The sequence below is a fragment of the Haliotis asinina genome, chromosome 7, assembly GCF_037392515.1.
Source record: "Haliotis asinina isolate JCU_RB_2024 chromosome 7, JCU_Hal_asi_v2, whole genome shotgun sequence".
Lineage (NCBI taxonomy): Eukaryota > Metazoa > Mollusca > Gastropoda > Lepetellida > Haliotidae > Haliotis > Haliotis asinina.
In genome coordinates, this window is record NC_090286.1 from 50,657,654 (window position 1) to 50,668,954 (window position 11,301).

The window sequence follows — 11,301 nt, forward strand, 5'->3', positions numbered from 1 at the left end:
CTCCTGTCTGTCATAAAAGTGACACGGCACTGACTGGCATATTAAAACTATGTTTCAACTAGGGCGATGTTTACACAGCTTTTAACCAATAGGAGACTAGGTTTGAGGCACGGAGTTGGGTTGGGAGCGGGTTGAGCCAATTATGAGAGTGTTTCCAGGCTGTTACAGGCGCGTGGTCAACCCCTTCTCTTCAAGTGGGCGGGTCTAAGGGTTTACAATTAACTAAATAACAGATATCTGCTACACTCGCGAGGTGACGAGTTTAGATCCAGCATATCTCGCCATGAACTCGGTCACGCTTTACCCCATTACGGAAAGGGGGTCCCGGAAGCCCAAATGTGCTCGTTGTAGAAATCATGGAATGGTATCCTGGCTTAAAGGACACAAACGTCACTGCAGGTACAAAGACTGTACTTGTCCAAAATGCAACCTGATCGCTGAACGACAGAGGGTCATGGCTGCTCAGGTGGCCCTGAAGAGGCAGCAAGCTGCAGAAGATGCTATTGCCCTTGGTCTTCGAGCTTGTGTCAGTGAAAGCAACTTGCCCATCATGACATCAGGACCCCTGTGGGGACCAGGGACGGTGACAGAGCCAGAGGTGTCCGAAAGGATGAAGGAGACCGGCAGAGACGAGGAGGTCATATCCGATATAGGTAGGTACGCACTTCTCTAAGTAGACATGACGACCCGTGGAACGACAGGTAAAGAACCCGTCAAAAACGCCGCCGAATATTGACATAACCCGATATTTAGATACGTCAATGCCAACTTATTATCATACAGACTCACCGTAATCTGAATAATCCACAAAACTATGAAACTGCAAATATGTCTCGTTCACTGTCACAGTATAACCGACGTGCGTGCTAAGTAGTCATCGTCTTAAGGCAGGGAACCCTCAGAAATATAGCGCTGTCAAAGGTTCCAATCTTGTCAGTTGGTGTGTCTTTTCATTCGCGACAGACCACTTTGCTTCTAAAGGCAACTACTACAATAACTGCATACATGTATCTCATTATTTTCCCTGTTAGAACAAATGGCTGTAACCTAGAAACGTATGAATTTTCATAAGTTATAATTGTTTATTAATTAGTAAATATGAGTATGGGCAATAAGGATAGTTAACAACTGTCGTAGACTGTCTGTTCTATAAAAATGAGCATCTTACTGTTCACGTACTGTCTTATGATGAAGCTGAAGCATGGGTTAGTTCTGTTCAGGATCTTCCGTGACTTACTCTTAATACTCCGACACAGGCATAATTGCTTCTGATTGCAAACTTTTTTCACACCGATTCACTGATTAATTAATCTTTTTCCATGTATAGATTAGATAAACGGGCATTTCAGCGAATGTGTAATGCTCTTTGTGAATGTGTGAAGTGAAAAACCAAATTTCTTGCAAGAACAGTAAGAAAGAAGAATTTGTAAATTAATCAGAAACGAAATGAATCAGTAATGACCAGTATATTTTTTTCGTCTCACACTGAACGCATAGATTGAATATATGTGTAGATTAATTTATGGAAACAATTGGAAATAATTTTCCCTACCTTTAGGTTCTACCGGGAACTTAAATGACCACAATGGCAATGTGTACTGCGCGAATTTTCATTTATCAATACCGTCAGTGGGTAAATGTCCACTCTAATCTAGGTCGCAGCTCTAAATCTCAAAGTAAACAAAGGCTTTAGAGGCTACCCGGCCCATCGTGTGATCCAAAGTCATCGTGTTCTTTGCTAAATCTTTGAAAAATGGGATTCCAGATTATTTATAATACCTGCTTTGCACTCTTGAATTTTAGACCACATTTACACGCGACAGCCGTATGCGCGTTTTTTTTGTGTTTGATCTCAATATCATTTCAAATAGAAATGAAATAAATACCGATTTAAGGTACACAAAAGCAAAGTTCAATTGTAGTATATTTTCTAAACACAAGCTGTTTCCATGAACTCATGCTTTTTTTATGAATGGGGGATGGCCATGCATTCATAATTCTTTAGTGTGATATTCTTGCAGAATGTGACTGCAGCTTTGCTTTTGTTGAAATAGAAATAGTGCGTTCTCTGAATTTGTACCGAATGCAAAAAAAATTATTGGATTCATTTTTCCCCAACTACGTATTTGATCTTTACGATTTTAGCAGAGAAACGTGATGTATAATTCAGTGGGTTTGTGATTTTGTTTCTAAAATATAATTAATATATTTAGGAAAATCTTCTTGAAAAGTTGTTGAATCTTGTCTGGCTTTGTTTTCTAAGGATTTAAAATTGCTACATATCTCTTTTGACAAGTTATATTCTGATGCCTCTTGCTCATGGTTGCGAATATTCACCAAATAGACCAAAAAATATTTCTTCCATTTTTTCACCAGTCTCGAAACTAATAGAAAAGAAACATTGTTAATGCTTATTGGACCGGATATCATCTCCAGATGTTGAGTGTCTCTACTGAACATTGTGCACTGTGTGCATTGTAGTGGAAAATATGCTCTACGGTTCTTTTGTTAAATTATAACAGCAAACAGATTTCTGTCTGAGGGATAATGAGGGAATATCTCCTTAATTTGTGAATGATAAAACTAACGTAATATCCATTATCCACACATTTTTGACCATTTATCATAAATGCTTTTGTCGTTTTATTAAAATACTAACAAACGATGTGAAAATATAAACATATAGTGAGTCTGACTTTCAGTACTATAAGTCATTTAGACCATAATATATTCCATTAAATGAACATGTTAAAGTGTCTTCCTTGTTAAAATATATTAAAAATAAGCTACAAAAACTCAGTCGATTTAAGACAGAAAATCAAAAAAATAAATAAAATAAAATATCAAAATTGTCAGCGCACCTAGGCTCTTCTTTGTAATCAACGATACTTTTTATATGCATTTGAAATGTAATGGTATTATTACAAATAGAACTGTGTGTGCATGAACAAAATGAACCGTCCATGGATAGGAACTTCTGTATTGTATGTAACGACATTTTAGGGTGGGGGCTCACACCAAGCATCATGAAGAAGTCTTGAAAAGTGTAACACAAGTGTACTGTGTCTTCATCTGCAACCACATTCTAAATGCCTATCACAGACTTCAGTATTTGAGTATACGAAATAGTAGTTAATGACATATTTTGATAATATCCCTATCAATATGTCGTGTTTAGACCAGGTATCGTTTCCACTAAAATCTGCCAGTAAATATAAGGATTAATCACCAAACAGAGAAACCCGTGGGTCGCCAACTCGCCCGGTCTTGTTATGTGTTTAAGGACCATCAGCACCCTTCGTGGAGCAATCTGTCAATATATTTACTCTTAACAAGCCTATGTCAAAGTCAGACTAGGTGTATTTGAATGTGGACTCACTGACAATAGAAAGCACAGTGTGAAATTAACTCCAGTCTGTGACGTGTTTATTTGGAATTAATTAATGCAGTAAGTTAGATTCAAGCCACGAAATGACTAGACGTGGACAGACGGAGAGGTGGGGATGAGCCCTGACCGCTGGTCATTTAACAAATTAACACATATCATGATCTCTCAGGGTCGTGATGAGGCGGGGGATACGAACAATATGTGGGCAACTTAGAATAACGCCAAGGGTCCTGTGAAAATTAACACTGTGTGGAAGTTGTCCACTTAACTTTGGAAGTTTAGGAGGCAAATAATAGGAACCTTTTGACATTTTTCATCCTTCCCGGGCAGATGGTTGGAACTGTAGGTAGAGGTCGTGTTGATGCAGGGACGTTCAAGTAGATACAACAACAGAATATACTATTGTTGATTGTTACAACGAGAAATAAGAGGAGAAAGAGGACCCCCTACTTGAACTCTTTTTGTGTGGTAGCACTTGTAACAAATGTTTTCGAGGCATATGAGGGGATTTGTCTAAACACCCTTAACTGGATCACATATGAAGGTCAAAGGAAACACACAAATAGCAGGCTTTTGATTCTGCAGTTCATGGTCCGAAAAGTCCAGTAATAAATGTACGAGTTTGGAGGTAATGATCTTAAATATAGCATTTTTACACTTCCTTAGAAGTAACATATATTTTAAAATGTTACGAACAGAAATCGCTTTAGAGTTGTTTCTTGGGTACACGATTTGTTCCTTCTGTTTTCATTGTGCTGAAACCTTTCCTTGACAAGCTTCAGCGATTACTGATAATGCGTATCATTATTGAAGATAGCATCTCCGGGATCAGGTAAACTTACATCGTAGAAGAATATCAACTCTGTAATAATTCTTCGTCAAGTGAAAAGCATCCTTTGTTGATGCTATAACGAGTAGTATGGTGAAAAAGTCAAAGGTGCTGGCATTTTGTTCAGAGACACTTGAGTCAAGATCTAACACAATCTGCATGCATCTTGGGAGATTGTCTACCTACGACCAAAGATTCTCGCACATATTCCATGCAAGGAATTTTCCTCAAATCTTTTCATGTAGCATTCAGAAGTAACCCATGGATGTATCGACTTGGAGTATTCAGTCCGATACAAACGCCTTTCCCTCTCGATGGGGAGGGACCGGGTGAATAGTCCTTGTTCCGGCGCCGAAATTACCAACTCTAAACACAATAGAACCGCCGACTGTCTTGGAGATTTGTCTCGAGAATTTCTTGTCGAAAGTTTTAACCGGATTTGCTCCCATGACGTTAGATTGATTCGAATTTATGCCATATGCTGGAACAGTTAGTTTTGCATTGTTTCACATTCCCAGAATATTACCCCCTTTCCGAGGCATTGCCTGGCCACCGTGGTAGCTCCCGTTCCCGGCGCCGTGACGCCTGGGGGAGGAAATACGGAGTCATGGGGAACGTAACGTTGGAATTATCCAAGCATTAGAACATGCAGTCATATTGACTTAGGTTGTGACAATATATGGGGAGACTGAGACGGACTGCCAGTGTTTGAGGGTTATGTAACACGTACCTGTACGGCAAGGTAGTGGTGCTCGGAAGGTCAACGTCAGAAGGTTTACTCGGAAATCGTTATTTGATAATTGCTACTCAAATGAGGCTTTTTGTAATGTTACTTCGTTGTGTTGCAGTATTTTCGGAATCAATGTTTATTTGTTGTTTGTAATTATCGTCGATGGAGTCAGGAAGAACAAATATGTTAGGTCGGAAGGAATGGTCAATTGACTTGCCGTCTGTCAGTTTGCGCCATATTCTATAAATTGAGCACTTCAAATGGTTCATTAACAAGATATCTTTTTAATTACATTTTAGGGCGCATAATTATAGTTAAAGATTTAATTGTAAATGTTATGAATATATGTTGATGGATTATGACTGGTAAATGTATTGTTAATGGGGATGTGAACAATACAGATAAATCTCATCTCATCAATGACTGCAAACATGGAATATAATTACTTAACCATCCTCTCAAAGCTGATAGAAAATAATATCAAATAACCCCAAACAATTTCACCCTTGTAACTAGAATATCTTTCGAAGTAAAAATATATTTTCCCGATTAAGAGTGTCTTTCTTGCAAATAATGGAATGAAAGTATTATCTCAGTTTATGTGTTTATGTTCTTTCATTTTAATATGTTAAAATTTAAAAGTAGTATTTGTAGTATCATGTTAAAATCAACTTCATCTGAATCTATAAACGCATAAAATGTTTACATTCAAGTTAATCATAAACATTTATTCCATGCTGAAAATCATAGTTGGGCTAAAAGACTCCCCACAACGGATGAAGTTAAATCATACTTAATGACAAAGCATTCCAAATGTGCATTAGATGCATAAATAGCTGTGTGGTTGTCTTAGCTTTCACTGCTGTCACGTATAAATCTAGTCATACAGCACTTCTGTAGAAGCCCGTGTTGTTGTTTTTTATGTTATTTCCCTGTTTAATATAATACATGGAAAAATGCGATGATTCAATAATTCATCAGGAAGCATTGGCTAATACGTGCAATCCCAGTGCACTCGAACTTTTTTTAATCTATATTTTATACTTCAGATTTATTCTGAAAATCATTTAATCGACTTAAATCATATTATCACAGATATATGATTTTAAGAACGAGACGTTGCTGTTGTGTATTTCTTGAGTTAACGCATTAGAATTAATTTACCAGTGTTCTAAAAACAGATGTGTGTTTTTTATTAATGATGAAAAAGGAAATTTAGTTAACACATTAGTTTTTAAATGCTTCTGGTTACATTGTATTTCATACGTTTCTAACATTAATGGTTACTTTCTTACTTTTATGAAAAAAACAGACACAAATAAGTGTAATAATGTTTCTGCGACCGTCAATAGATCTAGTAACCCTAACAGTACATAGAAGTATATTCAATACCTAATTGTGGAATAGATTTATTCCTTTGAGACAGCCAAAAACAAACGAGATCTTGAATAAATACCCTTTAGATTTCTACACAAACACTGAAGACTTTACATATACAAAGCGTATCACTTCACATGTATAATGAGCGGTTATTAAGACTAAAAGAATATAAATTAAGCGAAAAACATTTCTGCATTTCAACATTAACTGTTCATCAAACTGACCTGCAAATCTTTTAATTGACAGAACAGACAACATAGACGTGAAATATAAACATAGTGTCTTTATGTTGGCACGCGTTGCAAAATGGGCCTCAAATTGGAAATTCTTGGAATCTTGTCACTGGAATAGCTTTCTGACACTTTCGCTCTAGCCGAGTAGTATCAATAATAAAAGTTTACTCTCCAAGCTCCTTGACAGGTTCTTGAAGACCCTGCACAAATGTCGGCATCGCTTTAATTATGCTTAAACACACCTGGTATATCCTCTATTGCCTGTTACAGTTTGCAAGCCCCGCCTAAACAGTTGTGCGTACCTTAACATAACACTTCAAATAGATGTACCAAATCCCATGCATGGCCTGTTACAAATGCGCGGTGTTTTTATATTTTATTTTTACTAGGTAATGTTGCTTTTTTAGTAGCACATGCCGTTAATCTTGCGGGCACTTGTGACAGGTTTTCATGGTAACGATTCTCCTTAAATTGGGACAAATTGAATTTTTTCTACAGCTGATGAGGGCCAGAAAGTGCTTTCGGGGGCGCATGGGGCTAAGCTAAAGTTGTTTTGTCAGTTGGGGTTTAGATTAATCGAAATTTCAAATGTGATTTTTTAATCATTTCAAAACAGATATAATTGCCATATTTTTATACAAATTCGTATGTTTTATGTATTATAGTCGATTCAAGTATCTCTATAAATTATATATATATAAAAATTACATTAATGTTTTTTATTTTGCTTTCCTGATTCCGAGTGGATATCACAAAAATAATGATACATTATACATCATTTTCAGTTTATTCCGATAATTATACAGTATAAAATGTTATTATCTCATAAATAACCCTGAGACCGGCGACTGGGTATGACGAATATATCTTCTGCACAGACGTCCCGTTGTTGTGTGTGTTATACTGAAGGATCCAGTGTACTCACTCTGTATGTTTATATATTTGTATAGTTGACATTTTTTGCCAGTAATACTATCTTCGTGGCGAAAAGTTTATATGTTCATTAGGCTTTTGTTACGTGACCGAGGAACGCTAGGCTCTATTCTCCGCCACACAACACCGCTCACTCTTTTGTGCACTGCGCTGTGCTTATATTCTTTAGTCGTTCAAACAACTCGTTAAAGTTTTAGGTTCTGTTTATGGTAATCGAAAACTTCGCTTATGGAATATTGGAGATACATGTACATTTATAAAATCAATGAAACTATTACAAAAATACTTATCTCTTACCAGTTTTATAAGCATAAGAATTATCCCTTTAGAATGGTCTTCATGAAAGTGGTGATGTCAATATATTAATTATAGTCTATGCAAGATGTGTTATCAACTCATTGTAAAGTTCAAGTAGGTACCAGTGACTATATAGTGTAACAAAGTTGTAAAAAATAGAAGTCAGGGGACATTCCAACCGTGGTCATGCCAGGTGTTTGAGTAAAGATGTAGCTGTAACAAACACAAGCAAAGACCAGTGAACTATTCTAAGAAAAAAAATTGATGAAAGTCAAACTGCATGAGACTTACTGTTTGTCACAAATGAACTTTTACCCTGATGCTTCGAAAACGAACACGCCTACTCATTCAAAACCTATTAGCTGACAAAAATGGATCAAACAACAGACACTGAAACATGTTTTCTTTTCAGATACGTCATATCTGCATTTCTAGTTCTCATCATTATCTTTGAGCACCTTATTACAGTTTCTGTGCTCCGTTTGCCCGGACTATGTAAGATAAAAGAACGTATCAAGTACTTTCACCTTGTAGAACCACGTCAAATATCATGAAACCCAAGACGTAATATCATATTGAAGCTGCACACCGTACTTGGTCTCTACATCTTTGATATTCAGGAGCTATATTTATGAATCTCATAGTATTGGAATATTCTGTTCACTAGTATTTATATATGATAGAACAGTTATTAAAATGAAACGCGAGGCATTTGAATGATAAATGGCCAAACTCCTTCCTGTTTATTGTGTCCCACACAGAACAGAAGCATTTCACAGAATTTGAAGACAGTGATACTAAATAAGCAACATTTAAACTTTCTCGTCTGTTAAGTCATTCAGCCATGATATTTTATCTGACATGATATTTTATTTTCTTGTTTCCGATCTTCAAGTGAAACTTGACAATTGTAATTCTAATAGCATCATGAAGTACACGGTATTTTGTTGTTGCAGATGTCGAGAGCAAAGATGACGATGACAGCTGCAATGACAGTGGAGGGGAGTCCCCGATAACCTCCTCTGTGGTGGAGAGCTCTGACTCCGCCAGGAAACCCCAGACCCCGGTGAGAGAACACCCTCCAAAGGTTCCTGAGAAGAACAAGGAGTCTGAACACACAACCACGCTGCCACCGGTGTCATCGGCCAACTCAATACCAACAGCTTACAGACCTGGGAGACTTTCTGCGCTGGAAATACTTGAGCGCGTTTTCCCATTCCAACGAAAGACTGTCCTGGAGTTGGTTTTGCAAGGATGCAGTGGGGATTTAGTCAAAGCAATTGAACACTTCCTGTCGGCTCAGGACACTGTCTTAGCTCAACAGCAGGCAGTGTTACATGCTCAAAGTAGAGGGGAGTGTAGAGGAAACCCTTTTCTTAACGGACTCAGTGGGTTGAATGGACTCGGTGTTATGAGCAACAGCCCTCCAGTACGACCAGTCAATGGTTCCAATAAACTGTCTTATGCAGGGATAAAATCTGCTTTTACTCCTTTACCCCCAACCTCAGCCCATCCCCCAGGTATTCACTCAGCATTCAGTCCTCACATGTCACCCTTCTCAGCAGAGGCTCTTAGATCTCCACTCTTTGCCCATCATTCCCGTGCAAGCGACATCATACCAGCTCCTCACTTCTCATACGCGGGCTTGGGAGGGATGCATGGAACCAATCTCCCGGGGATGATGGGTTCCCCTTTTTCCTTCCACCCTTATAGGCTTGCCCCTCCTGACATCACCCCACCCGCAATCCGCACCCCAGACAAGAACAGCGACAAGTCAGGTCTGACTGACTCGGACCAAATCTCGGATGGTTGGGACGAATCCTCTTCTCCCAGAGACTCTAAAGATATAGACTGAATATTGTGGACATTGTGTTTCTTGATATTGTTGAGGGTTAATGCTTGTGGATGAATGAGGCCCCGAAAGGACTATAGAGGCCCAGAAGAAAGTCAGGACATATTCGGCCTTGACTTCTCATCCAAGTGCAATGCATTTACAAAGGGTTTTTGATACCCCTAAGATCCAACATGAACCTGTTCTGTCTAACATGAGGTGTCTCTTCTGTAATTTAAACGCTAGGACAGGTTGATGCAGCATGTAACTGTAAGTATTGTGTGGAGATTGTATGATTATATATAAAATTTTTAACGAAGAGGTTTCTATTTTGCACAAACACTGACAGAGGGTATCGGATCGGAGAGACGTCACCTAATCTTCACCGGATCGTTTGAAAGTGAAATCTCGTTGATGTCCTCGATGGGTTGTGTAATCACGATTCACATCAAAGGGACTCAAGTGCTGCCATAAGTAATAAAAGAAAATACACTTGTAGCATATAGAGTTGCATGTACCAGCCCGCCCGGTCGCATATTCTCTGTTAAGGTATCGCACCACTATATAACCTAGAATAGACCAAAATGGGATACATGTGAGTGGGGGGTTTGTGACGTGGCCAAAGACAGTTGTAGTCAGGTCTAGTCACTCGAGTCAAAGACCAACTCCCGTAACGTATATGGCTTTGTAGACGTCCCGGCAATGTTTGTCCTGTGTAAGATTCTACGTGGTGTTTCCCTCGTCGACGTAAACCATTTACCTATAGCAGTCTCGGCTTCTTCACTTCGTAATGTATGCGCCTGAAGCAAACACTGAGGCAAGCCGATGGGGCAGGGGTGGAGAAAGGTTTAAGCGACCCGTCACCCGCAACAAGAGATTGCGAAACTGTTTAGCTAGGAAGACGGCAAGGGTGTTTACTTTCCCCCTGTCTCTTTTCAACCTCTTCATTGGCCGTGTTGTTCGCTAATGGTTTAAATAACGGCGGTAGAGCCCCGCGGTTCCTTCGCTGTCTCCGTCGGACAATACGAGAGTAAACACCGTGCCGGCAATAAGTCGCCGAGGCGTGGCTAGACCCGTGCTCTCGTCGTTCTTGTCCAAAGACAGGACCCCGGGTAGGTTACCGCAATGAAAACACCAATATTTCACTTTGTTAGTCGCTAGCTTCACTGTAACTTTATATACTTCTAGATATATTCACACAATAGTTTCAAAAGAAGACACTTATCGTAGCGATGTGAAATACACACATGCATTATCCATCCCCGACCTTAACGTGATGGACTTAAAGCTCTTTTTGGGAATGTCGATGTTTCCTCTGCAATCGTCACTGTGCTCTAAACGCCGAATTGTTGTTTCAAGGCTAGAATCAGTTTGATTTTAACTCCGTAGCACCATGACACGAGCAGGTTCTACTGTTTTCTGTCTGTGTAAATAACGTGTAAATAAAGTGCAATTTCAATGGCCAACGTTACATATTGCCTTGTTTGTTCTGTCAGTGCCTTCGTGCCTTCTTTCCTGTTTCTACAACAGTGATACATCTTTTATACAGACTCTAAAAGCATATGTAATAATAGGCAATCTGGCCGACGCCAGTGAGACGTTGAGGCACAGGAGGAACTCTGGAAGGTCAGAGCAAATACCGAGAGTTGGGCTTTTTGACAGGATGTAGTGTTGCAACTG

At 38.9% G+C, this 11,301-nt stretch overlaps 1 protein-coding gene across 1 annotated transcript; it reads left to right on the forward strand.

The window, feature by feature from the left end:
* Positions 1–272: 272 nt before the first annotated feature.
* Positions 273–11,087, forward strand: LOC137291253 (doublesex and mab-3 related transcription factor 3, truncated-like). The gene is made up of 2 exons (XM_067822553.1): positions 273–653; positions 8,747–11,087. Exons 1-2 carry the CDS (start codon positions 284–286, stop codon positions 9,643–9,645), a joined length of 1,269 nt encoding a protein of 422 aa, XP_067678654.1. The 5' UTR covers positions 273–283; the 3' UTR covers positions 9,646–11,087.
* The last annotated feature ends 214 nt before the right edge of the window (positions 11,088–11,301 follow it).